Source organism: Vanacampus margaritifer, chromosome 8 (genome assembly GCF_051991255.1).
Source record: "Vanacampus margaritifer isolate UIUO_Vmar chromosome 8, RoL_Vmar_1.0, whole genome shotgun sequence".
Classification (NCBI taxonomy): Eukaryota; Metazoa; Chordata; class Actinopteri; order Syngnathiformes; family Syngnathidae; genus Vanacampus; species Vanacampus margaritifer.
Window position 1 is genome coordinate 22,330,921 of NC_135439.1, and position 27,970 is coordinate 22,358,890.

The 27,970-nt window shown below is 41.3% G+C and overlaps 2 protein-coding genes across 3 annotated transcripts; both read left to right on the plus strand.

Moving 5' to 3' along the window:
- The first annotated feature begins 932 nt into the window (after window positions 1-932).
- On the plus strand, window positions 933-27,725 carry LOC144056450 (paxillin-like). Of its 2 annotated transcripts, XM_077573283.1 has the most exons (11): window positions 949-1,220; window positions 16,108-16,301; window positions 16,402-16,457; window positions 16,668-16,804; window positions 16,903-17,098; window positions 17,178-17,325; window positions 24,551-24,709; window positions 24,860-25,033; window positions 27,013-27,094; window positions 27,193-27,341; window positions 27,458-27,725. In XM_077573283.1, the coding sequence occupies exons 1-11, from the start codon at window positions 1,208-1,210 to the stop codon at window positions 27,722-27,724; spliced, it is 1,575 nt and encodes a 524-aa protein (XP_077429409.1). In that variant the 5' UTR covers window positions 949-1,207; the 3' UTR covers window position 27,725. The 2 variants fall into 2 exon arrangements, with proteins under 2 accessions (XP_077429408.1, XP_077429409.1); XM_077573282.1 differs by lacking the exons at window positions 24,551-24,709; window positions 24,860-25,033; window positions 27,013-27,094; window positions 27,193-27,341; window positions 27,458-27,725 and adding an exon at window positions 18,452-19,943 and having other exon boundaries at window positions 933-1,220.
- LOC144056451 (uncharacterized) lies at window positions 21,554-24,538 on the plus strand. Its single transcript, XM_077573285.1, has 2 exons — window positions 21,554-21,856; window positions 22,019-24,538. Exons 1-2 carry the CDS (start codon window positions 21,635-21,637, stop codon window positions 22,394-22,396), a joined length of 600 nt encoding a protein of 199 aa, XP_077429411.1. The 5' UTR covers window positions 21,554-21,634; the 3' UTR covers window positions 22,397-24,538.
- Window positions 27,726-27,970: the final 245 nt, after the last annotated feature.

Here is a 27,970-nt window from a genome sequence, read left to right on the forward strand (position 1 = left end):
ATGTGAGGAGGATCATGTTATACTCAGGGCACGGCTGGAAAGCTCACAGCGGGAGTGTGGATTCACTGACAGTGTGAATGTGAGTAAGTGTCCGTCAGGGTGAAGTCTTTGGCCCAAAGTCAGCTGGGGTAGTCTCCAGAACCTCCAACCCTAAACAGGATCAGCAGCGTGCGTAGAGAATGAGTGGATGTTCTTCTATGTTACCTGGACGCACAATCTACTCAATTTGTACTATAGTGTCCCCTACAGGTGATACTGACACATGGCAAAAATTTTGTTTCCGCATTACAACCCACAATGTACTGTAACACTGTTTCCACACAGGGGGCAAAATGAATTATGTGTTTTTTTTTACATGAGAGAATAACATAGTTACATATATTTTTGACTGTTTTATCTGAGGATATTGAAATATTTAAATGTATCAACACAAGTACATTTAGTGAGCAATTTTGCAACCAGGCAGAGAGGCCTGTGTGACAGAAAAAAATATGTTGTGTTGTTAAGAGGGAGAATTTTTCACTTTTTATGTTGGAACACCAGGGGCAAAAAAACCCCTTAAAAACAAGATAAAACAATGAAATGAGAAATACTGTAACACTAAAGAAGGGTTACCACTTTGATACACATCTGAAACACCACGTTTGCTCAAAAATACTTTTAATTATATCATTATCATTAATTACCAATCTGTCCAAAGACACCCAACGTGTCAACAATTTCTCACAATAGATCAACTTGGGAAAATAAAATAAAATACTTTATTTATATAAATCTCCGTGAACTTACATTTTACATGTTCACTTTTTCAATATTCTTTTGGAAATCACAATGACCCATGCTTTGTGGGAGAAAAAGTTACTAAATGTAGCAACAAACGTGCTACATTATCACCAATGCTCTGCACTTCCCTCATTTGCCAATAGATGACGCAGCCTCCTCTTTCTTCAGCTAGGGGGTTGCATGGCGGCAGGGGGGCTGGCAGAGTGGGCTGGTCCTTGCTGGAGAGATTCTCCTCTCAGGGGCAATCTGGCGATGAGTGGTGTTTGGGAGTGTGTACGAGGGGAACTTGAAAACTTCGCTGCGTTTATCCAGCACATTTTAGCGAACGGACGCTACACCGGAGAGGCGGCCAACCCAACCAAAACGGTGCTCGACGGAGCGGGAACGTTGCGGGGTTCTTAACAGCTTCGATTTTCCGGCCAACATGGATGATTTAGGTAAATATAGCGCTACAACAACATGCGAGCGCTTTAGCACCTTCGTGTACGCGAATACGCGGTTTAGCACGCTTGTTTGTGTGAGGAAAATGCGAGTAAGTCCAAGTTTGTGTGAAAGCAGCATGAGTGTAATCCATAGAGAAAGGCCTTGTGTGGTCTTTAATTAAATGTTACCTTCAGGGACATTACGAAAAGTCTACTAAATTGCCGTGTTTATGAGTTGACGTGGAAATTCGAACCTGGCTTTAGTGGCCACTTCAAGGTCCTCTAACTTTTATTGCTTACAGCCATTAATTTGATTTTGACATTTGATTAGACATAAGATGTTCGTACAAATGGGTTGGGTAGGAGTGGCATTTAAAGGCTACGAAAATCACCAGGCATTTTAAAGTCAATAATTAACTATACTGTCAGCGGTGGTGCGTTTATGTTCAAGCCCAGCTGGAATTGAATGCTTGACTTAAAATACGGCCCTCCACATTTCCTTTTTAGTCAGCTACTTGCACCACATGTTCACAGTCATTTCTATTTAGGATCAGCCACCAACTTGTGTGATCTTTCTAAAGTGTAAATATTTTAAATCAAATACTCCCTTGTGTGTGGGGGGGAAAAAGGTGCTGTAATTAAAAAGGAGAGGGAAACCTCAGATTCAGAAGTAGGCTAATTAAGCTATCACAGTATGTTGTGTTCTGAGCTGTGAAGTTAAGTTTCAGAAGTAATTTTTTTGCGTTTGCATTCAGAAAATTTGCCTGCATCTGTGAGGTGGAGACAGGCAGACCTATCGAGTCGAATAATCTGGACACTCTTGTCCAAGAGCAGAAAACTTTGACTATCCAGACATGGCCACACCTTTAGTTGCTAACGTGGCGTGAATGACACTTTACAAAGAATTAGTCATTCTATATCCAGTCAATGTTTATGGTTAGCTCCTCGGTTTACACGGCTCTTCTTGAAGTGGCTGCATAAAAAAAGAATGTCATGCAACCCAGTAAAATGTCTATGTCACGTGGTTGTAGATAAAATCATGGTTTTGGCTGCGATCTCAAAACGTCTAGTTTCACATGGGGCGCTATGTATCAGGCTTGTGTTTTGTCTACTGTCTGTTTATATTTATTCAAACAGCTTTTGGGGAGGTGAAAATGTTTATCGGCCACCCACAAGAGAACTCCGTCATGTATTTTTAGCAGAGAAGAAGAGTCCCTCTTCTCAAGTAATGAGGCAGCAGCAACCTGAAACCTTTCATTGGCCTGCAGATACCTCACTTTGCCCTCTTTCGCTTTGGTCTCTGATCCCACCAGGCAGTTTTGCTTTCTCCTCGTCCACAAGCTGCACAGGATCGTGAAATGTGTTGTGTGACCCAGCCGTGGGAGCAAGGGGTGGGTGGGATCAGGCCACATGAAAGGATTGTGTCAGCCAGAATTCATGCTTCTTCTTGCTCAACCCACTCTCTCCACATGCAAAGCATCCAGGTGGCCAAACACGCAGCGCGCTGCTTAAAAGCGGGCTGAGTTTGCAGCAAAGCAGATCAATGCAGATTGTAAATTTTGGTTATCCACTTTTTCTCACACTGGAAACATCCAGCGGAGCGATGATTTGAATTGCTTTGTTGTTGACACAGATGTGTTTAATGTTCTCGTGATGCCGTGACATTTCTCATGGCAAACTTGAATTGACCTCACCTCCTCACTCCCCGAAGTTGAACCCAGGCCATGCACGAGCAAGACATGGCTCTCAAACAGCCTCCTTTCTCTAAGCCTGATGAGCACTACCTTTCAACTCTGTTACTTCTCATTGTGATTTGCCACACTGTCATTTTAGTGGCAGTGTTTTGAAGTTAAGCAACTCCCCAGAGCGTTGTCATCTCAGCCGCCACAGCGTTGGAAATGTCACTCACAGAGTGGGTGTGGGCGACGTACTTCTTAAATGAGAACTGATGTAGCCTAGATACTTTTAAGTCTAAATTTAGATTGGTAAATTATGTGGTTACTTCAGATTTGCTTTACTCACTTTTTGAAACAGAGTTCTCATTACCTACAGTATATATACATATATATATATGATAGATAGATAAAAAAAAAAATGTTACACATTAAGAAGACAGGCATACCAGTGTTTCCATATGTTCGACTGGTAGCAAATTGCACAATATTCGTGAGTGACACAAACATTTCATTTTGAGACTTTCCCAGTCTACCAACAAAACTATACATTAAAGTTCTTAGTACAGCTTGCAAAGTGTTCACTTGCACAGAGACAAACATCTCAGTTGCACTAGTCCATCGTGGCCTTCTTAAAAGCACTTGCAGAGCATCATTATAGGCCACTTGAAGCCTATACATACTTGCTTTTTTTTTTTATAACTATGCCAATGGAGAGCTGTATACAAAGGTGTACAATATGATTTAAACAGGAACAACTTTACATCATCAGAACATGAACCAAACTTGCGTAGTAGTGTATTAGCCTTTTAATCTCTCTGAAGACAAAACTTTTGGGTTAATTTGCATTTTCTGCCATGACAGCTGTAAAGCAGTCAGCACATTTGTAGTTTTTTGTAGAAGTTGCTTAGTGCCAGTAAAAATGATACATACCCCCTCGGGTCATGGCAACGGTACCATCCAACTAGTTTTAAGTCGATGTTTCATCAGAAGAGTTATGAAAGTATTTCATTAAGGTTGAAAAGTTCCTTAGTGTTGCGTCAAACAGGAAGTAAAAAAAAAAAATCTTTACAATAATATATGTTCTATGCGGCTGTACTAGCATCCTGATTAATGTTGCATTTGTGGAGTTACAATTTTGCCACTTGCTGTCGACTGAAAATGACATCACAGTTGTTTAGGGCTCAGGTAACCAATCACAACTCAGGTTGCCAATGTCACATGACCAAACTCAGGAAACTGTTGAGCCATGATCGATTGTTACCTGACCCCTGAGCAACTGTGATGTCATTTTCAATTTACAGCAAGTGGCAAAATGGCCACCTAAGAGATTAATCAATTCAAAACACTTGGGTTTTGCTGCCTAATTCATATTCCATCAACACATTATTCATCAGAATGCCATGTTTAGATTAGTGAAGGTGCACAGAACATATTGTTGTAAATAATATTTTTTGACGTTCTCTTTAAAGGAAGTTTGGAAATATTTTGTTGTCTCTACTATCCAGTTTGTCAAATTTTCTGACAATAATACAAGTCTGCCATCAAGTAACTTTACTTTCTGATAGAACCTTGAGCAACATTGGCCTTCTAGGGACAAGCTCACACTAGATGAATGTAACGTGTGAGTTTTTGCAGGAATCCCTCCTTCATTCCTGCAGGGTTTTGTCCATCTGTTGAACTTTGAAGTAAACTTGCTGAAGGGCTTTGAACCATATGTTGGTCAGCACACACACGCACATGCTCGTCAGATCCTAGTTTGTTTGTGTGAACAGGCGCCTTGACAAGCAATCTTACTGAGCAGTGACAGCTCCACAACCAGTCACGTCGTCTCACGTGGGTCTCAGCCCCCCTGTGTTGATGTAAAGTCAGCTCTACCGTAAAAAAAGAATCAGGCTGATGTAGACAAGGCGACATCTGTTTGCTGCATTGTGGTGTACATGGCAGTTAAGTAAGCTCCCGTTTGTTGGAGCCGCTCCTTTACTTGCTAAGTGCACGATTTGTGACAGGAAGTTCCCTCTGTTCTATGGTTGGTGACAGTCAAGTGCATTGTGTGCCGCTAACCAACACTGCAGGTCACAAACTCTGTGAGTCACTCATTGCCTTTTTCTGCGGACTTCCTCTGAGCCGAAAGGAGCAAATCCTAATATCCTGAAATATCTTTAGTTGTGTGCTCTGCTTTCTCATGTGCCTCCAGGAAACCAGATTTTGAAGCTAATGTTAAATGGCAAGAAAATATAAAAGCAGCTAGAGGGTCTGCAACATTTGACATCCAACCGAGTGGGGTAGCTATACATGTATTTTATGTAACCTGTCATCATTTCTAACACTCTTTGGCCTATTTGATTTTTTTTCATAATCACAACAATATTCCCCATAGCAAATATTGTAATGGAAATTGAACTGTTTCAGAGTCAAACTCTCAATCGTCATAAAGTCTTTATTAACTATCTTCTTCACACTTAACACCTGTTCATTACAAGTTAACTGCTTTATAATAAGACTTAAAGTCAAATAAAAAAAATCCTTTACAATAATTGTTTACATTAATTTCTGGACTATAAGGCGCACCTGTCTATAAGCCGCGCTAGCAAAATTTGGGGAATACTCGTGTTTGTTACACATATAAGCCGCAGGTGTTTTAATAGCTGCGTTTCTACCGCAGGAACTTTGGGGTAAATTTAAGGGGCCAGCCCGGTATGTGCGCGTCTCCACTGCAGGAGCCTTCCCAACTGGGCCACATTTACAGGAACTTACAGGGACGAGCAGAGGTCCTACTCGAGGGTAGGTATTCCGCCGGCTCGATAAACTCCCGAGCGGGCTTTCGTGCTGATTGGCTAAAAATTGATTGATTTTGTATAAAAAATTATCTAACCTTCATGGGCGACGATGATGCATTCTCGGCTTAAGTCTCTTTCACCAAAACAATTCTTTTAATAACCCTTTGCCTATTTTCGTTCCACTCTACTGTTAGTTAGCCTTTTCAAATTCTTCATCTAGACGCCGTCTCCTCTCACTCAAACCATCCATCCACGCCAAGTACATTTAAAAAAAAGCTGAAAAAAACATCAACTGCCACAAGTTTTTCTCTTTCCTCGTTGTTGTTCTGATTTTTGCGGCGCCGTGCTTGGGTGATGTCACGGGAGAAACCGTCGCACGGCGTTAACGTGTCGATTGAAACTCGTGACGTTGCTAAATGGGTACTACTCCGCAGTGGAGACACAGCCACAAGCGGGCCGGCTGAGAGGACGGTTCCTGTGAAAGTCCCTAGCCCCCTCCGCATACTCGAACGTCCTTCGGTGGAAACGCAGCTAATGTTATCGCACCAGGTTCCGGCTACTTTCTTTTCCGTAATGAGGGCACAAATTGTCTCGAATTCATTCTGTCTTTCCTACTGTAATTGGGCTCACTTGGTTTGTTTTGCTCTGCCTGACGCTCTTGCGCTTCCTTTGATCTGATGGATAAGACGCACATTTGTATTAGCCACAGGGTTGAATGCAAGTGAAAAAAGTAGCGGCTTATAGTCCAGAAATGACTGTTAACACGGCATTCCGGTTAATATTGCGTTTATAAAATTAGTTAAGCAGCAAAATCCACCCATTATCAATCTCTCGAAGCGGCCATTTTGTCACTTGCTGTCGACTGAAAATGACAACACAGTGCCAAAGGATTTAGCTTTGCGAATGTCACATGACCAAACCCAGAAAACAGGTGAGCTGTGATTGGTCGTTATCTGATTCTGTAGGTAGTGATGGGCAAATGAAGCTTTTGTGAAGCACTGAACCACTTGAGCCAATTGTTTTGAAAATAAGTTCATTATGCGAAGCTTCAGTTACAGTGACCTCTACTGGTAAACTGCAAGGCTGCAGTGGATTTAAAGCATCTTGGCTTTGAAAATTCTTTGATGGACTCACACTAAGACCGAATAGCATGTTCTATTGACAAATAAAAACTGATGAATGTGTGTATTTTGTTATTGAGGAGAAAGGGCTGGTAAAATATGGCATAGGTTGGGTGTGCTTGTGTAACTGATAGGGGGTCATGGGGGACACTCAAAGATTTTTATTGAGGTACATTATTTTTTCCACTGTTTTTGGATTGAGCCGGTTTCTTTTTTTGCTCACAACTTGGGTAAAATGGGTACACTAATCATATTACATATACTGTTTCTACACATGCACCTGACTGAGGTCAAATCAATTGAAGAAAGTAAAAAAGGTAAAGCCTATTTACATAAGCTTTACAACCAAACATTGGTTGTTCAGTGGTAAAATTATCACCTGCCACTCGGGTACTCGGGTTCCATTCCCGTCCAAGTCAAAACGTTTTTTATTTAATTTGCGCCTCGAAAAAAAAAAATGCCCTTCGAAAAAATACATCAATAAATAATTGTCCTCCGGGGATAATTAAAGTTTTTTTTCTGATTCTTATCTATATACATAACTTTAAACAGCCAGCACACCTACCTTATCAGGAGTGATCAGATTGAAGTGTTCCCACATTTCAGAACGACCTCTCTTTCTGGCTGGCTCCATGAATGACCAAATGTAACAACGCAAGGCAATGACAATTCAACAGCACCAACAACACACCGACAACCCACGAATAGTACATTGTTTAGAGCGGTCATAAAGGGTTGACGCTCAAATTCAAAACTGTTTCAACCTGTCACCTGTCAGAATCGAGAATCACGTGATTGGACCGCGAACCAGGCATGTGATTCATTCGGGCAACGAATCAGTCGCTGCTTCGGACGTCATATGTCACGTGATTTTTTCCGCACCAAAAGAAGCTTTGAAGCAGTGGTTCTCTGGAATTGTAGTTCAGGGTTTGAAGCTTGTATCAAAGCTTCAGTGTTGCACTGCCATCACTATCTGTAGGCACTGTGATGTCTTTTTCACAGTGTGTTATTTTTCAAGTTCTACGGCCGTCTTAATATTTCTCCTCTTTGCTATCGCATTTCCAATTTTGGTTTATCAGTCTCCAACTGTCAAGCCCCCATTGGGTAAAGGTAGATTCAGTGACTCCTCGTGGTTCTAAAGCTTTTTCACCGATTTGTCTTGATCTCTTGGAAAATTTATGGTCATTGTGGTGTGCGGGGTGAGATAACACAGTGCTCTTATATCAAGAAATGTTGTCAGTAAATTGGCACAGGTTTAATAAATGTACAGCAATAAAGGCCTTTGATTCTTGGGCAAAGATAAGGGTTACCTCAGCCAAGTGGGGCAGAGCAAAGACGAGAGGTATTTTTTTCACAGCTGTTTATAACATTTGAGTGTTTTCTTTTCCTAATTGTGTTCACTATTGATTAAGCATACAGGCAGGAGCTGCAAATGTGTCAATATTGACCGAGATGTTGCATACTGGTGAAGGTTTGCACTCTCCTGGGTTCCAATCTACCTACAGTTGATTGAATTTTGTTGTCAGAATCTGGCAGTTGATGAGGATAGTTTAGGAAGTTTGATGTATGGTTTAATAACATTCCCACTGATGCAGACTGTGGATTACTAATCTCCGCGCACGCACACACACAGGCAGATATACAGTAGGCTCACATACATCTGATTGTTTTCCAGTAGAGTGATTTGCTTCTGCTTTGTAGCTGTCCTCTCACTTCACTTCCTTGTGTCCTTGTCCTCCTGGAGGGGACAGAGAGCAACTTGTTTCTGTGCCTCTGACCTACTTTACTGGAGGAAATACACAACCGGACCAAACTGATGGCTGTCGGGGGGGGGGGGGGGATATCAGGCCTGTTGTTTAGTGTACACCTGCTCCCAGAAGGATTATTGCAAGAATGCTAAACCACTAAGACAAAATATTTCTTAACATTTTTCAGACCTATTTTTCATCTTTTATTCATTACCATGTCCAAGTATGGAAATACATTTCACACAATTATAGTTCAAGTTTCTTGTCACAAACTAAAATGTTCACAAAGCGAAGCATTTTTGTGGACCAAATATACCCATAGAATAAATAATTAGTACAAATTTAGGGATGTTGAATACCACGTTTTTTCCCCCAGACTGACACCACGTATGAGTACTCAGCATTGAGTAGTCACCGATACCAATACCAAGTACCGATACGGCGATACCACTAGCACTTTTAGTACATAATTCCCGCCCCACCAAATAACAATGACAGATCCTTTTAAACTTATATGCCAACAAAGCATTTTCCCTGAAAATTGCCATTAATTTCATGCAATTTTACTTCTTTTAATTTCCAATTTCTAATCCCTGATCGTAGAAATAAGGCCACTAGGCCAGGTATCGGTACTGGCCCATCCCTTTAAAAAATTACATGCATGTATGTATCAATATTTCTGTCATCTTGTACAAATATTTCCAATACAAATGTGTCTCTTCTATTTTTTCTTGTAACTGTTCTACTCCTATTTCCGAAAAGAAGAAAAAAACACCCATGGGATTTAATGGATGTGTGTTTAGTGTCAATAGATTTTAAAATGCCATTCTTATTAAAAGCCCAACCTATATAATTTATCTGCCTTCAGTGCGATGATGTTGTTTATTGGCAGGAGCACATCAATGATTTAAACCTCCTGTTTACTTAGCATTGCGAGAAGGGCCAGCGAACCCATTGGGCGGTCCGCCAGACAGACGATGTGAGTTTTGAAGGATATTAGAGTGTCAGAAGCAGAGTTATTGAATCTCGGGAGTGCCTATTAGTTTCTTAAGGGCGGGGCCTTCAACACACGCAAGACGTTTGGTTTGGACCTTGTGGCACTGACTTATTTGAGTTTTGTTGTTTTATGACAAGTCAACAAACTTCACTGACATTTCTTCCCCCGGCAAATCAACATTGATTTTTTGTGTGTGAATATCAATAAAAAAGAAACAAAGCGATTTCAAGCAGGCCTTAGCACCAGCCCAAGTGAGTCTATTATCTACTTAACAGGATGTTTTGTGTCCTACAGGTTAAGGTCAAATGGGGAAGGTATTTTTAGCTCCTGTGTTTCATATGCAAGCTCCAAGACTCACGTACATTGTGTTGTTGTCTTATTGTTGCACCTGTAGTGCTGTCCTCAGTGAGGCTCTCTTGGGGGATGAGGGGGCAGGGGGGGGGGGGGGGCATCAAGTGCAAGTGTTGAGGTCCAACAACTGGCGGTGGTATTCATTGTGTGTTATCATGCAGCGCACCGAGAGGCCGTCTTACTCACAACACGACATGAAAGGCTGTCATATCACATTAGACACTCCCTCGCTTTGGTTCGACACACTTCTCGCACTGCCTCTTGAAGCTATCTTGTTCAGTTGTTCACCACTCATGTGGACAACGAGCTGCGGCATGTCAGGAATTTCTATCAGCCGCATCAATAATATGAGAAAGAACCAAAGGAATTACAGGAAGGAATGAGTTGTTAGACGAAGGCGAGCACAAATGGAGAGATTGGATATTCATGTAGTTTTATTTTGAATGTCATGACATTTGGAAAGTTAAGATGAAGCCATTGTTTTTCTTGTTTGCCTTGAGCAAGAAAATCAGCAGCCCTACTTTAGTTTTGCCTTGAAACAGGTTTAATATTCAGTTTCTGTTGGTCCCCCTTCTCCCCTAACTACTATCAGCTACAATCGTTTGAGCCATCATGACTTGATCATATCAGTCAAGTGCATTGATTTGTGTGTGCTAACATTAGCTGAGATGTGTGTCAAGAGGACACCCTATGTCCTACTTGTGTTGATGTCCTTGTCAGATTAGTGCTCTGAACTTAATATGTGCAATTACCTTCATATCGCCGCTGTCCTGTGAAAAACACTTACGTCCATTTTTTGACTTGACGATCTTATGACTTTTTTGGGATGAATCCGAACACAGACATCCCAAAAACGTAACAAATAAAATAAAAATGGGCGTGTTTTTTTTACAGGACAGCGACAATATTGAGCTGCTCTTACTGTAGTCTCGCAGAGCATTGTTCACAATGTACTCCTTATATGGTTGTCTTTCCATACCCTTCTTTCCTGCAGATCCCCCCCTCCCTCATTTTAAATCCTTTCATCCGCTCTCCTGCCGCCCAGATCTCGTCAGCCCCTTTTTATCTTCCTCTCACTTCCTCTTTCGCTTTCCTGTAATGAACCCCCTGCATGAAGCAATGTCCGTGTAATTAAAGTGCATAGCATTCATCTGAGCGGAAGGGAGTCTCCTCAGTCTTCGTCAAGCCACATTTTCGCCTTGAAATATGTGCATGCAAACACTTTGTGGTTTCACTTGCTGTCTCATTGCCATGCTTCATTGTCAAACCTTTTGTGCCCTGCCGTGTCACTTCCTCTGTCTCTTGATTGGAACTGCTCAGATCATTAGACTGATATCAATTGTAAACTGGATTTACTGTACATTTAGTGTGGCTCAATGGCTTTGTTTGTCTAATATGAGTCCTTCTTTGGTTTCTGTACCAAAATTAAAGTAAAACTTATAATATTAACCACTCAAATATCCTAACAGCCCACTAAGTCTTTAACTGTCCTTCATGTACAACATGAGAGCCCTTGTTGAGCCTTTGTTTAGTACAAGTGTTCTAGAAAATAGGAAGTCAAAAAGGCAAATAAAATAGAAACCAAATGTGCAGTTGCAGTTCATCCTTTGATGATCGGTGAACGGAGCGCAGTTTCATGTGGCTTGAGTTGGATTGTATATCATGAAATGACATGTAAACTCTTCAAACAAGTCTAGTAGTCTAAGTCTACTCTACTCTAACATGTGCCCATGTTAGGGTTGTATTCACCTTGCTCTCAAATACCTTGATTGATGAAAAACAAATCCTATTGGGATACAATTATTGTAAATGAGTATTTGGTTATTTTAGTGGGCTCTTGTGATATTTCTCACTTTACTGGAGGTTCATTTTTGGCCACAGAAGAATGCATGTGTTTGTGGTATGTCCTCTTGGCAGAAGAAGCTGACACACCTCTGTATTTGTGTAGTTTGCGGATGAGCCAGAGCACGCCAGGCACATTGTTCAGTGAACGGATACACTTCAAAATATCCTCATCACTACTTCCTGACTACTCTTTTGTTGTTTACAACATTATTCATGCCACTTGGTAAATAAGCTGCACATTTCATCCACCACCAACCTTGTCATTTACAACAATTAAAAGTGTCTGTAGCCTGAGGGTTAATGTTTCAGCACTCGGTTATTTCGGAGCTAAAAATGTTTTTTAATGATGGTTAAAGCCAGTTCAGATGCACAGCTAATTTGATTAGCATCCCCAGTGTAAACCATCTGGACTAACATCTGTTGACTGAGATCTTCAGCAGCTGCTGCACAGCTTTGTTCTGAGAACAGTTCGGCCAAACGACACAATGATTTTAATGGCATTTTCAAGTAAAAATTATCATTATGTTGTCTTTTTAGGATTTGTTTCAATTTTGAGTCCTCTGTAACAGTAACCTTTATTTAGAAAGCTATATTTGTTGATACGTTGCTTTAAATGGAATAAAATGTAATTTAAACATGAAAATCAAATCTCAACTCTATTAGGCAAGAAACCTTGATTGTTAGGGATTATTGTCTTAATAATAATAATAATTATTATTATTATTATTATTATTATTATTATTATTATAAATATATTAACTCTTTGACTGCCAGACGTTTTCAGAAACGGGATGTCGCCAGTGCCAGCCGATTTAAGCATTTTGACTGATCTTTCAAGGTCCACAGAAAATGTTGTGTTTGGACTATGGAAACACACATACTACCAAATGAAAGATTGAACTCTCATCTTTCATCAGAAAAAAAGTTGTTTCTACCTTATTCCGTTCTTCAGTAATCAACAATAGAAAATGGTTAGTTTCACCGAAATGCTCTGTTTTGAAACAAAAAGCGGAGAAAAGGAGCTTTTTGTGAAACAATGTTATTTCATGCACTCTTGTGAATTGTACACTTCTTTTTGTCCATGAATGATGCCACAAACACCTAAATAGTGCTTTACTTCTGTAATACACCACCACCAACAATGAAAAAGTGTTTTTAGATTGCAAAATACGTTTATTTCCATTCAACAGTGTAACAATTTGACAAAACAATTTCGCAAACTATTTACAAATGTGTGCAACTGTGGTACTATTTACAATTATGTGGATGTTTCAAATACAGTTTTTCTTTTTGTAACACTGCCCAGCGTGCAAGGAGACGGAGCAGGATTTGCACAACAGATACGTTTCACTTCGATTGTCCGTTTCGCGTGCAGACGTTACACTTTCTTGACGGCCTTTTTTTCCGGGGAATAGCAAGTAGCAGACTGTACCCACTCCTCCGATGAATATGCATTGGACTCGGGGCACTCTTCGTCGTCCGATTGAACGGCCGCCTGAGCGTGCTCGGTTGTGCTCCGCGTTTTCCGGTGTTAGCATCGCTAGCCGGTGAACCTTTATGACGTCGTCATAGCCGCCGCGTCAGCGCTTCCAACTTCGGCGTCAAACTCGGAGTCACCATCATCATCATCGATGATGATCATCGTCGTCATCAATGTACTCTTTAGCGTTGGTCGATGCCTTTCGTCTTTGAAAAAAATTCCCAAGTGTGAGCTGCTTGCAACCGGTCGCCATTGTTCGCTTCCTCAGCCATCTAGCTCCGCCTCACGTCTTCTACTGCCGCGTCAACGCTTCCAACCTCGGAGTCACCATCATCATCATCATCGATGATGATCATCGTCGTCATCAATGTGCTCTTTAGCGTTGGTCGATGCTTTTCGTCTTTGAAAAAAACTGCTCGAACATGAGCTGCTTACAACCGGTCGCCATGTTCTCTTCCCTTCCCCAGCCATTGTCCCCTCTAGCTCCGCCTCACGTCTTCTACTGACGCCTACCCAATCTTGTCAAAAGAGAGTCATTGCTGCCATCTAGGGGCCAAAAATAGTCATTAGGCTAACTAGATCTGCTGGAAACTTTCACCACAGCTGGCCAAGGCTTTCCTCCACCCGTTTCCCAAAAAAATAATAATAATTGGAGAACGTCTTTTAACGTCCTTGGCGGCCCTCCGTAGGTTTTTACTAAACGTCATTTAACGTTTTTGGCAGTCAAAGAGTTAAGTGACAAAATAACCCTTGCAAATGCAAATGTACACACAGCCAGAGACTCTTATCTTCTGTGCTTGGACAGCGCTTGGTGTCAATTGCAGGTGAATTTCCCGGAAAATCCAACATGACCCTAAAGATTTAAAATTAGAAGGCAACTCACTTCATACTGCTGCTTGCTTTATTCACCATAGGGCCTATTGTTGTTTGGTTAAACACAGATTTCGTTCATACAACATGAACCTCATGCAAATCGTCCCCCACTGGCCAGTAGGTGAATCGATTCAGAGGATTTGCTGAATCGATATGGAATTGTAGGGAGACATTGCTGAAAGGACATTGAATTGTGTAGGGGAAGTATTACATTGCATTTATGAATTGATATTATCACCCACCCTTTTTTAAACAGGAAAACCACACATACGTATCTTGTCTAAAACTAGTAATCTAAACATGTTGACTTCCCCTTGTACTGAGGCATGGTGACTACAGATCTACTGACCTTACGTGAGAGATGACAGTAATTTCAAAATCTATTTTAATGCTTGTCACAAATGGTTGGCTTCAGAAACGTACACAATTTTGCATAATCCACAACAAAACACCAAGCAGTGTGACTGTCCACAGTGGGATCTCTGCTGTGCAACCTAGTCTGCTGGCATGTGAGCCATGCTATACATGCTAATGCTAACTCAGTCCTAGTGGATCTGCTATGGCTCTGGTCTTGCCTCTGCTGTGTCCCCTTGCTGTCTGGGAACTTTTACTGATGATACAGCGCTATTCTTAGCGTCGGTTTCCAGGTCGTCAGATGTTCCTAATGTTACAGTTTTGATCTTGGTGTTGTATTTAAAGACTAAATTTGAGGCTAAATAGCCTGTGAGGATCCCAGAGAAGGCCAGACAGCAATTGTTCAGAGTTTTGCTAGAACGAACAGTGACGACCAAAGAAAGACTGTTAACGTTTGAGTTGGGGAGTGTCATTGCTTATAAAAGAACGTCTCCTTCTTTGCCAGAGATCATGAATAGGCTAGATATGGATGGACCAAGGCACATTTCTAAAAGGACACATCATGCACACTACTGTAAATTAATTTGAGAAGCTAGTGTTAGCCTTTACCTTTTGTAAGTGCTGTTGGCTTTTTTCCAGCGCTATGTGAATTGGTTATGATTGTTTACTTGCTTTTAATTATGCATAAAATGAATTAGTATTTCATGTACATTACTGGATATTGTGTTTACCTGTCTTTGTTTTACTGTGAAAACTACAAGTGTATATAAATATTTTTTTAAATCAGAAGCTGTCTTAATTAAACCATTAAAACATATTGGATGCTTTATGATTGTACAGCTTACTGGTAGGTAGATTTAGTAGTAACCACACCATACAGCCCAATGACATGAAATTAAACTCTTCTTATGTGACCTGACTCAGCCAAACAAATGGTTCTTTATTTAAATCCCTTCATCGTCTCTACCGTGTGTAACGTGCCAAAGTTGGATGACTGTCAGTCGTCTTTTGCATGCTTGACTTGCTCACTTGAGGCAAGTAGCTAAGTTGGTACTGGCATGCCACTGCTCTGAGGTGAACCCAAGATGCCCCTGCCATCAAATTTAATACCCATTTGTGGCTGTTTTGTACACAAATCCCCTCAAATGTTTGATTAACTCATCTGTTGTAGTTTTATACTTAAATACAAGATTTAATTTATTAATTATTGAATATTGGACTTTTTTTTAGGATTTATGAAGCAATGGAAAATAAATCATATACTGCTGTAGTGAGGTGGTATGCTATAATGAGGCCTAGGTATAGTACAGTAAGGCTGTTCGTGTATCTACCGATGATTTAGTTGCTTTTTTTTGTGCATTGTTATTGCTTCCATGTTTTAACTGCAGCATAATGTAATGGAGACACCCCATGCATATGAAGAGTTTCCACACAGATGAGGGTCAATGAATAACTAAAGTGTGATGTGAATGTTTCCAATTTTGCAACTTAGTATCATCTTCCGTATATGTGCACACCTGTTGTGGTTGAGTGTAAGAAAATTTAAATGACTGTGTTTTGTTTAGTATAAACTTGACGATAGATACATGGGCAGGCTGAATAATCCACATTCTGTAGTATTTTGTTGTATTTGCTAAACTCAAGTATCCAATATAAAATCTTTATTCTGCTCTTCCTTAGATGCTTTGCTGGCAGACCTTGAGTCCACAACATCCCACATTTCAAAACGTCCACTTTTCCTATCTGATGAGACGTCCTACGCTCTTCCTGTTGGAGGTCAAACCCAACAAGAAATCTGCTTTTCACCGCAAGGCCCACCTACTCCCTGTGAGAAAACTCTCAACGGAGTACAGGAAACAGATGTAAATGCGCTTGTAAGTATCAATAATGATCAAGATGAACTTAGGTTGGTTACTGTAAAAGTGTACCTTCATTTAAATGGACTCTAATTCACATGCGACTTCCTTACATCAGTCAAGAGATAACAGCAGTCCATCACAACCCTTTGGTGAAGAGGACCATGTATACAGGTGAAACAATTTATTGAGGACAAAACATAACCACAAAAATAGTTGGTAAATTTGAATTTAAGATACATAGTTTTTTTTTATAATGACATTCTGACCATTGCTATGATCATATGAAAATATCTCCCTTCAAATGCTTCAGTAATGCCACCTAATACTGTATGCCTAGTACAAGTTTTAAATAGATGTTGAATGTCTCTGCTTTATGTGCAGTTTTCCTAATAAGCAGAAGAGCAGTGAATCTTCACCTGCCATTAATCAGTCCTTTGGTAACAACCTGTCAGAGCTGGACCGCCTGCTGCTGGAACTCAACTCTGTCCAGCAAAGCACCCCTGCCTTCCCTACTGAAGGTTTGCCCATTATATGTTTCAATTCTATCAAATCAACCTTTCAAAATGACCGTGATTTACAATTTGCTAAAATCAAAAATACCGTTTTGTGTCAATAGAGGAGGCGGCCCCACCGCTGCCAGCCAGCATTGTGGTCCAAAGTATTGAGGAGAATGGAGTGTTTGTTCCACCCCAGGTCCCTCCACCTGTGTTGGAAAATCCTACGTGCAGTGCTGCGGTTCGAGGAATAGAAGACGTCCGACCAAGCGTGGAGAGCCTTCTTGATGAGCTGGAGAGCTCAGTGCCCTCGCATATGTATGTGAAATTCATCTGTCAGAAGACAGAACATTGGTCTGACAAGTCAGCTATTGAATTTGTACCATTCTTCCTTTAGACCTGGTCCATTGTTGGTGTGTGACGGGCAGAGTGATGGACAAGAGGAAACGCAATCACAGCAACAAGCAAGAATGTCTGCGTCCTCTGCCACACGAGAGCTAGATGAGCTGATGGCCTCCTTGTCGGACTTCAAAGTTCAAAGCAATGTGAGCTTTTTTTGAATTTGTTAATTTGAAAACTGGTTCGTATGTTTAACTCTAGAGCAGTGGTTATTAACTCATTTGCTCCCAAAAACGTATATAATACGTTCTATTTTAAATGTTTTAACTGTCCCAAAGATGTATTTATACGTTTTTTTTAATGTTTTTTTTGTGCTAGAGCATACAGATTTGATGCAGCCTCTCAACTGCAGAGAACGGTTAAAGCAATAGTAGTTATTACAAAAACAGCCAGCAGGTGGCAGCAGAGTATAAGACATCAACCAGGGCCATGTTGAAAACAAGCTGATTTACCCACAGTTCAAAACAGATTTGTGAATAATGATTAAACTTAGCTATATTCTAATGCTAATTGCTGCAAAATGGAAACAGATACAAATGTACTTTTTTTCCTGAAAGAAGAGAGTCTCATCTTTCTTTTAGTAGGGTTTTATAGCAATAGAACACATTATTCTGTAAGCCTTGCAAAATCAGTCAAAATCCAGTAAAACAGAAGAAGGTCGTTGCTTCAGTAAAAATGGCTGCGAGTGAATAAGTTAACCTGGGTTCGATCGAACCCCAGGGGTTCAGAGAGTCAGTCTCAGGGGTTTGGCAGGGGTCAAGACACACACTCGACTCAAATGATTCATGATGCTTGGCCATCATTGGCTGCAGGTGATTGCGCTACATTGCAGGGAATTTAGTGTCCTCGGGAGTCGACTTCTGACCGTTGTGATGGTACATTTTGTGATTTAGTTTTTATTGTAATCCCTTAATACTAACTCTGTCGAGCAGAAAAAGAAGGTAGTCGGATGAATATGTTAAATTTGAATTCACATGTATAATGGAACGTAAGGTGTTCTACATGGTTCAATTCTGGGGCCTCCACTGTTTTCATTGTTTCTGCTGCCCCTGGGTTCCATCTTAGTGGTTAAGAACCACCGCTCCAGATACATTTCTAAATCTAATCGCGATGAGTTAAAAAAGGAAAGTGTAAGCCCGGTCTTGGCATTTTGTGAGTCTGTGAAACATTACCTTCCATTCCCTTCATCTCAACGTATTTTTCTTGGTCTGTTTCTCTTTTCTCTATCACTGTCCATGTCTTTGTTTTTACGTATGTATGTGTTACCGGTAGTCTGACTCTCAACTGTCAATGAACCAGGAAGTGGTAGACCCCTCATATCCTGCAGCCTCACCAATGATAACCCTTGACACTCCGTCCTCAATTACCCATATTGAGTCTTCTGTGGATATTGATCCATTATCTAGCTACACCACATCATCTTGTACCAATCTTCCTCTGGAACTTCACATAGATGAAGACGGTTGTTCAACCCCTACCTTCACCGCTAGTTCGACTGTCACCGTTACAACACCCAAAAAAGAAGCTGGTGGCATTGTCACCTCAGAGATCGCTCGTTTTGAGAGCTGCAGTGTTTCTAGTACCCCAAAGCAACCTATTGAAACTGAAGTTGGGAGCTCATCTAGTTCATCAGTCACCGAAGTCGCTACTAATAAAGCCTCAAGTTCACTGGGAAAAAATTCAAGTAGTTTCACTTCGGACCCTGCTGCTCGGAATCCCTGTTTAGTTGATGCTTCCAACCCAAATCCACTAAGTTTGTCCAAACAGTCTGTGAGTCTGAGCCCAACTCCTAAAGATTACAGTCCAGCACCTGTACATCATGGCCAACATATATTTGAAAATAATGAATGTCCAGTAACATCAACAACTCCAGAAACATTGCCAATGTCTACTAGCCCAGTAACCGTTCCAAAAATATCAGGTCAGGTTTCAAGTAGTGTTCCCAAGAGTCCAGTGTTAATTCCAAGACTCTCAAGTCCAGCTCCAAAGCTCGCAAGTCCTGAGATGGTCCTCAACGTCTCTAGCTCAGGAACTGATTCCAAAAGTTGTACTCCAGAATTGGCCCCTCAGATTGCACACCTAGTAACGCGTCCAAAGATTTCAAGTCCAGCAACAATTCGAAAAAGTGAAAGTACAGCTCCAAAGAGTCCTGCTTTAGTCATCAAAAAGACCTACATGGTTGCAGATGCTAGTAGTAGTCCCAGAGATTCACCAGTTTCACTTTCTGCAGTGCCCTCTAGCCCGTCTTCCCCTCCTACCAAAAAACAGCGAAGTGAAATAATGGACTTAACCTGGCCGTGCCGGGAGCCTGTATTGGATAACGCCTTAGAAAAACTCTTAGCACCCGACTCCATTCATCCGGATGCAAACCAGCCACTCGCTTATCATGCGCCTGAGGATGAGTACAGACCATGGGATGAAGATGATGGCATGTACCCAGATGTGAGCCGAGAGGGGACCCTGACGCCGATGACGGAAGCCAGTTGGATTGATGAGTGTTTCACCCCCTCCACCTGCCCAGGGACACCAGATGCAACGCTGGATCTACCCACACAGCAACCATCTGCCATTGAGCGTTTGTCTGCTTCTGGCCAAGTAGGAGATGCATCAAATAAGCTCCAAAAATAAGCTGGCATGAAGGAAATGTAACTAGGAAATATTGGGAGAGAGGTTCCTACAATTCAGCACAAGCTGTAAAAAAGTAGACTTTCAGTGTGGTGTGATGCATGGAGTGTCACTGCATAAGAATTGCAAAAGGCTCATAAAGGGGGATAGGTTTGTAAAGGTTTCTTGTGGCTGATGTTGAAAGAATTACTAATAGGGTGACTGCATGCTCCTACTTGCCTGAGTCAACAATTTTGTTCGGCATAGGACCTCGCCTGTTATGTTTACGCAACCAGCAATGATGCAAACGTCAAGATGAAAACTTTTGTCAGACTTTTTTCTGTGCAAATATATAGTATAGGGATTCGTAAGTGCCAATACTTGGCCTTATTTCAGGGTATCTGTACTTGTCACGGTAGAGAGAGGCCGAAATGTTTTTTTGTTTTTTTTAGGGCCGATACAAATGCAGATTATTGGTAGTCAAGGAGGCTGATAACCAATATTTGGAGCTGACATTCACATTCACTTAAATGGAAAATATTGGTGTCAAAAAAAAAATAAAAAAAAAATAAAAACTCCAACTCTTAACTTTCTTTTTAAGCATAATTGAACATCTTTAAAAAATATATATATATATATATAGTAATCTTAGTCAATAGACAACCTCCCAAGATCATTAGCATATCTTAAAAGCTAAATAAAAACTTAAACAAATAGTTTCCTATTGTTTTAACAGTAAATAAGTTTTGCAAGATTTCCAAATATCTGAAATAAATAAAATAATTAAAAGGTACTGTGCGACGTTTTTCAATTGCAATTGCTGTTTGTAAATTCAAAACTGATGCTCGAGAAAGCCGAGAACAGCAGCCAACCAGAAACAAGCGTGAAACCAAGCCACCAATCAAAAGCTGGCATTCACACATCTAAATTTACATATGCCACTGATAGTAGCTTGCATCCGTGGCTTGGCTGGAAGGAAAACGTTGAGTCTCCGCACAGAAACGTCCCGGACAGGCCAAAACAAATCTTTCAGATTATACTTTTTAACATTTTACATTGTTACTCATCTTAGTTTTAATTTCAAACATATAAACAGAAGGTGCAGAGAGTTGCAAGGCTCATTGATCTATTATCGGCAATATGATTCTTCAAAAAGCCCTACGCTGATATTCGTCAAATTGCTGAGTAACGGCACCGATAATCGTCCATGGTTGGTCTATCCCTAAGCAACGGTGACTGATCACCGTTTGTGGTCACTTTATAATCAGAAACTACCACTAGAAGAAAAGAAAATTGCCATTTAATTTCATGTATTTTTTAGGAAAATGCTATATTGGGATAAATTATTCTTTAAAATGATCATATGTCATAGTTTTTTTTCCTTTTGGGAAATTTTATGTATCAAAAGTACTACTTTTATCAGTATTGGTGACTAGAGAGTTGAGTATTCGTACTGTTATTGGTCTGAAAAAAGTGGTATTGAACATCCCTAATACACAGTATATTTTTCCCTTGATCCTCTGACTGGCTTTTGCTCGTGCAAACTGCTTTGCAAGCGTTGTAATGGATCTATATTGTCTTGAGTCTCCGGTATGCCATGCCTCACTTACCAATAGAAAATAGCTTTGTTTTGCAGTGACAAACGAGAATGACTTTTTTTTCCCCATCACAAGAAATTCAATTGGGGATAAATGTGTGCGGTGCAAATACAGAGCATTGTTTGAAGTGCTATTGATTGATCTTCCTGTGCTTGAAACGCCACCATGGAATTTTGCACAACCTCCACTATAATCTACCCTCCAGCTCAAGTCGGTTATCCGTCGCACAAAAGAGACCGCCAACGTGCATCCCATGTACAAGGACGGAATAGTGCGCCGTAAAATGGGACCCGTTATTGTGAATAAGAGTCATTCCCAAGATCGGCTCATTGAGGAGCTGCAGGGGAAACTGGGAATCGGCCGCGCGGAACGCCGGCGTAAACGACAGCCCGACGACTGGCTGACGGAAGGCGTCATCGTGATGTCAAACCCGCAGCGAATACGTGAAGAAAGAGCCCTGCCGCCAGTGGATAAGGTAGACGTTAGAGACACATTCAGTTGAAATCTAAAATTGAGATTTACTTTTGGTGAGTAATCTTGGACATAAGTTGCTTTGTAACTTATCCTTTCTTCTTCTTCCCTGTTCTTGTGCTTTACTCGCTCTTCTTTGCCATTTCCTTTCTCACTCCCTCTCCAGATCATCATCCCTCCTGAGTCTCCTGTCCCCCAGAGAAAAGTCCTCTCCCCTCAGAAGTCCCCTCCAGCTCCCAAAAAGATCCCCCCAGTAAAACAGACACCGCCGCCGCTGCCGCTCCCTCCACCCCCTCCGACGCCTCCCCCCCCTCGGGAACCTACCCCGCCGCCCCCCAAGGAGCCTACTCCTCCCCCAAGGGAGCCCACGCCTCCCCCTGTCCAGACTCCTCCATCACCAAGCCCCCCACCCAAGCCCGTCACTCCACCTCCGCCCCCCAAGGTCTTTATGTCAGTGTGCTGTCAGACCGAGTATGACGCCCTCTTCCCACCTATTCAGGCATGGCTCAACTCTCTTCACCTCTTTTCTTATTTCTCACCCTAAAATCCTTCCATTTGGTGACCTTTAAATCTACTGGCGCAATCTCTACAGTCATTTGCTTAACCATTCAAACTGCAGTCTATACCTGTTGTATTTATGGCAGCCACAGGGTTGTGTGATCCTTAGGTCTGTTTTTGGCAGCAAGCTGGAAACGGATAACCTCTTTGCGCGTCGCCTGAAACCCAGCCAGTGCAGGTTATGAGTGGCGCTGACACCCAGGCTACAGATAGCGAGCCCCTTTTTCTAATTCTGATGTATGACAGAGCCCCGAGTTGTGTGTTCTGAGTTGAGTTTAAGAGCTTAGAGGCAAGTTGAGGGTCACACCTCCTGGCTGTGTGCAGGAATGGTTGGCTTGCACTGCTACTGAAACTTCATCTGCCATATGGCTGCACATTTACCGCTACACTTATAGCCTGTCATACTGAACACTCGTTAATTGGCGGCATAGCTCAAAGACCAGTCAGCTATACCAGTGTATCATCACCACAAATGGGGGGCATTTTTTGAAACATGTTTGAGCTTCAATAATCTCTGTTAAAAAAACAGACCCACATATTATATATAGGATGTTCAATAACACTTTTTTAAGACAGATAACAGTATGAGTACTCAACTCTTGAGTAGGTACCACCGGTACTGATACCACTAGTACTTTTTATATGTAAAATTTGCCAAAAGACAATGACGGATCGTTTTAAAAGATCTATATAGCCCAATATAACATTTATCATTAAAATTGCATGCAATTAATGGCTATTTTCTATTTTTGTTGTTTCTAGTTTCTGATCGTAAAACGGCCACAAGAAGGGTGGCTGATACTGATTTTGTATGCTGTTGTGAGTACCGATACCTTGAATAAGGCAGGGTATTGGCCCGATACCGATAACTGCGATCGGTACTAACCTATTTCTACGTTATACAGTGGGCAAGAATTACAGTATTTGGCCAGTTTCCCATAGACTTTCTATTGGATTTTGGCCAAATACCTTTTTACCCCACAGTGTCTTTGATTATTGTGAAATTAGAAATCCAAAAGCTAGTAGCCCTGTAATTAATTTTAAAAGGATAGCTAATTTGGTTTGGTTAGGTTCAAACTATGGTTGGATGAGTAATGGTACACCGGATAGATTGATATTGGCTTATTTTAAGTTATCGGGTACTTGTGGATACCAGCCACCAATACTAAAGGCAAAACAAATCTGATATTGAGTAGTTGGCGCTATACTGCAGCAATTTGACACATTATCATCCGCGTAAGAAAGAAATGTTTGTTCAACATTTTTTTCATTGTGTTAAATGAAGTTTGATATATCAGCTCTATGGCTTAGTGGTGTCCGGCCTGAGACTGGGAGGTTGCGGGTTCAATCAGGTCATACCCAAAGACTATAAAACCCCATTTACCTCCCTGCTTGACACTCAGCATTAAGGGTCGGAATTGGGGGGTTAGATCACCAAATGATTCTTGAGCGCGGCCCCTGCTGCTGCTCACCGCTCCCTCAGGGGAGGGGTCAAATGCGGAAAACAAATGTTGCCCCACTTAGAAGGGTGTGACAATCAGTGGTACTTTAACTTTAAAATTACTACAGATATTGATGTTCTGTAAGTACTCACAGTGAGTAAAAATAGTGGTATTGAACATACCTTGTTCAAACAAAACTGTGGCATGATTGCGTTACAGTTCTTTTTGTCAGGTGTTAATGCTATCATCCAAACCCGTGTGCAGCCAACATGCGAATCTAGGTCACATGAAAAAACAATGTTTGCTTAAATGTGACCATTCCATCAACCAAAGACACGGAAATCATGAAATTATAACAGAAAAAGATTGACACATACATCTGAATCCTTTTTAATTTTGCATTATTGTTTTGATAGTTTGAGTTCCATCACACTTCTAAAAGGCTGTCCAATCAGGTTGTGACTCTGAACATCCTTTTTTACTTGGCAACTTTTGGTCTGATGCTAAAAATGCAGGGTGAACAGTACCGTACACTAGTATTTGCCAACAACAACAAAAAAAAGGAAAACGGTGCGAACATTTTTTATTTTCTGTCCCAAACTTCATCGCTGACCTGAGCAGCCAAGAAAGCCTGAAAAAAGATGTGGTCCATTTCTTGCCTTTTTAACCCCTCGTACTAAATCTGTAAAACCTGTTAGATCCAGTCGCAGGGAAAGACGTCCCCCACTGGACCAGCCAAACCCGCCAATAAACTGGACAACATGCTGGGGAGCCTGCAATCCGACCTGAACAGGCTGGGAGTCCAGACTGTGGCTAAAGGCGTCTGTGGGGCCTGCAAAAAGCCCATAGTTGGACAGGTGATTCCTTTTCACCTGACACTTTATAAACATGGACAACATTTTATTAGGTTACCAGCATAACATGCTTGAGGATACAAAATGAGGATTAATAGAAATTCTCCCTTGCAGCTCATTCGCATTTAATCCCCTGTGCGGTTAATCCCTCAGGTGGTGACTGCCATGGGAAGAACGTGGCACCCTGAGCACTTTGTGTGCACCCACTGCCAGGACGAGATCGGCTCCAGGAACTTCTTTGAGCGCGAGGGACAACCTTACTGCGAGAAAGACTATCACAGTCTCTTCTCGCCAAGATGCCACTACTGTAATGGGCCCATACTGGATGTGAGTAATGCATACATGTACACACTCATGCCATAACCTACTGCACTCATGGATGGGTGGATATCCTTTACTTATTTATTCATAGGCTAATGGAACATGGCCATTATTGGATGAGTGACTTCTTGTGTGGGATAGACAGACATGACACACTCGTATCTTTATTTCCATGCACGCACAATCCCAGCGTCTCTGGAAGGGGAAGTAGGCAAGCGGACTTTAACCGGGGAATGTCCAACGTTAGTCACTCCCAACATTTTCCAATGCGCTGCTTCAGGGCTTGTTTGACAAATCCACACTTGACTTCTCTCAAGAGCAACCGGCATGAATAGTAAAAAAGAAGAAAAGAAAAAGAAAAAAAACAGCTCCGAACCAAAATATTACAAACAGTTCAAGTGGCCAGCTGCATAGTAGAAGTGCAAATGGTACATAGTGCTGTCATAATTAACATTTTAATAGAGCTTTCAGAATTAATTGAATATTTGCCAAGTAATCGATTATCAAATTAATCAACAACTGTTTTAATAATCGTTTGGAGACGTTTATATCATATCAACAGTAATTGTTCACTGATTTCTGTGGCCCTTCGTGAATGAAGACTGATTATCTTCTGTGTTTAATCAAAATAAGACATTTGCAAACATCTGTTAATGAGCAGACCGGTAACATAGGGCAACATCAATCACCCTTTTTATTCAATCACTATACGAATACAAAGTACGGAATAAACACCAATCACTGGTTAATAAACCATAATTGTGGGGGGGGGGTGCTTTTGTAATACACTGTAATGCAAAATTAAAGTGAATCGGACTAGTCGATTGAATAATCAATAGATTAATCAATTCTAAAAATATTCGATAGTGACAGCACTACATCTTAAATTAATACCTCTCAGACCACGTCAGACCAAACTGAATTACAGAATTTTTTATGCGTAATCTGACAGCTGTTTATAACTAATTTTGGGTTCAGAATCCAAAGATGATGTCAGCTTTTCTCTATCACATCAAGGTTTTGAGCTATGGGTTCGCCATTTTCTTTTTTTTAATCTGAAATGCATGTGTTTGCTAATAAAACACAAAGATGGTATAGTTACAAGCTTTGAAAACTACATCAACATCTTAAAACACCATAGAACGTATTACTGATATGTCCATGGTCACAAGGCTAAGAGAAAAGTCAGAATGATCTTCTTAATTGCTACTATGCTAGCGTTGTATTTGTAGTTTTTGACAGTTCTGACCAATTGGGAGCTGTACACGCCTCTCAATATACCGTCTCAATTGTGACTGCATAAACAAGTTGCCCGGCAGCTGTAGACGAACCCAATTGTAATCAGCTCTTCTTTCTACTGTCTTACTACAGCTAATCAGTGGAATTTTGCTGGCTGTGGAGACTAAACTTAACGTGATAGAGAAAAAATGACTGCAATTTTGGGAATCTGCATGCCAATTTTAGATTCAATCAGTCTGAACAGGATCTTTTCCCCAACTTGTTCCCCAGTGTTATTTTTGTAAGGGCAGAATTTGTGTTTTAGTTCTTGCATTGCAATTTCTTAGAGGTGTGTGTGTGTGTGTGTGTGTGTGTGTGTGTGTGTGTGTGTGTGTGTGTGTGTGTGTGTGTGTGTGTGTGTGTGTGTGTGTGTGTGTGTGTGTGTGTGTGTGTGTGTGTGTGTGTGTGTGCGTGCGTGCGCAAATGTAATTTGCATAATCTGACATTAGATAGATTTCCATTGATTTGCTACAATTACTTCATGTAGACTACTGCAGTCGGTCTTTTGTGACCTTGCCCCCCCTAGTGGTGAGTTTATAAGATACACATTATTTATACTGTACGTGTAGGCACCACACTTTACAATGAGTACTGTTTTATTTCAAACATATGACACATTTCCATAAAATGAGCGGTGTCTTATTGGTTTCAAATATTAGTAGCAGACACCTTGGACAAACTGACCGTGATTGTTGCCAATCTGACAGAAAGTGGTGACTGCCTTGGACAAGACTTGGCATCCCGAGCATTTCTTCTGCGCCCAGTGCGGAGCCTTCTTTGGGCCAGAAGGTACGAGAGCACTATGAATACCTCACAGGGGCAGATTCAGGTTGGAGTTATTAAAAAAACATGCAGGAGTGTCAGCATGAATCATTTCTTCCCTGCAGGCTTTCATGAGAAGGATGGAAAGGCGTACTGCAGGAAGGACTACTTTGACATTTTCGCACCCAAGTGTGGAGGTTGTGCCCGGGCCATCCTGGACAACTACATCTCCGCACTCAATTCACTCTGGCACCCCGAATGCTTCGTCTGCAGGGTGAGAGCTTCGACTCATACCGTTTGCTTGACGTAGAAATAACATTTCCTGTTTGTTTTTTGTTAAAATAATAATAATTTAAGCCGCCCTGTTTGATTGTTCACTGTCATTGGCAGGAGTGCTTCACGCCGTTCATAAACGGCAGCTTCTTTGACCACGAGGGTCAGCCGTACTGCGAGGCGCACTACCACGAGCGGCGTGGCTCGCTCTGCTCGGGCTGCCAAAAGGCCATCACGGGCCGCTGCATCACAGCCATGGGCAAGAAATTTCACCCGGAACATTTTGTGTGCGCTTTCTGCCTCAAGCAGCTCAACAAGGGCACCTTTAAGGAGCAGAATGACAAGCCATACTGCCACGGTTGCTTTATTAAACTCTTCAGTTAAACTCGTGCGCCTTCTCCTTGCTCGTCTAAACGCGCACAGTTGGTGTTTTTGTACCACGTGCACGAGTTGGAGACACCATCACAGATTCGTGTTTGCGACTTGTGACATTGCCTGCCCGAACTCTCAGGCTTTTGCTAAAGGTATTTTATCAGCCAGCCCAAAGAGATTTTTTTAGTATGAATCATTAACAAAATAACACAAATCTCCCAATGTGTTTGTGTAAGTTTAAAGTTAGTCAGCCGCTTG

Coding starts and splice junctions, on each gene's coding strand:
- LOC144056450 (XM_077573282.1), top strand. Junction 16,805..16,902: donor CCCTGCCTTCCCTACTGAAG/GTTTGCCCATTA, acceptor TTGTGTCAATAG/AGGAGGCGGCCCCACCGCTG. Junction 17,326..18,451: donor ACTTCAAAGTTCAAAGCAAT/GTGAGCTTTTTT, acceptor TGTTACCGGTAG/TCTGACTCTCAACTGTCAAT.
- LOC144056451 (XM_077573285.1), top strand. CDS start 21,635: ATGTACAAGGACGGAATAGTGCGCCGTAAAATGGGACCCGTTATTGTG. Junction 21,857..22,018: donor CCCTGCCGCCAGTGGATAAG/GTAGACGTTAGA, acceptor CTCCCTCTCCAG/ATCATCATCCCTCCTGAGTC.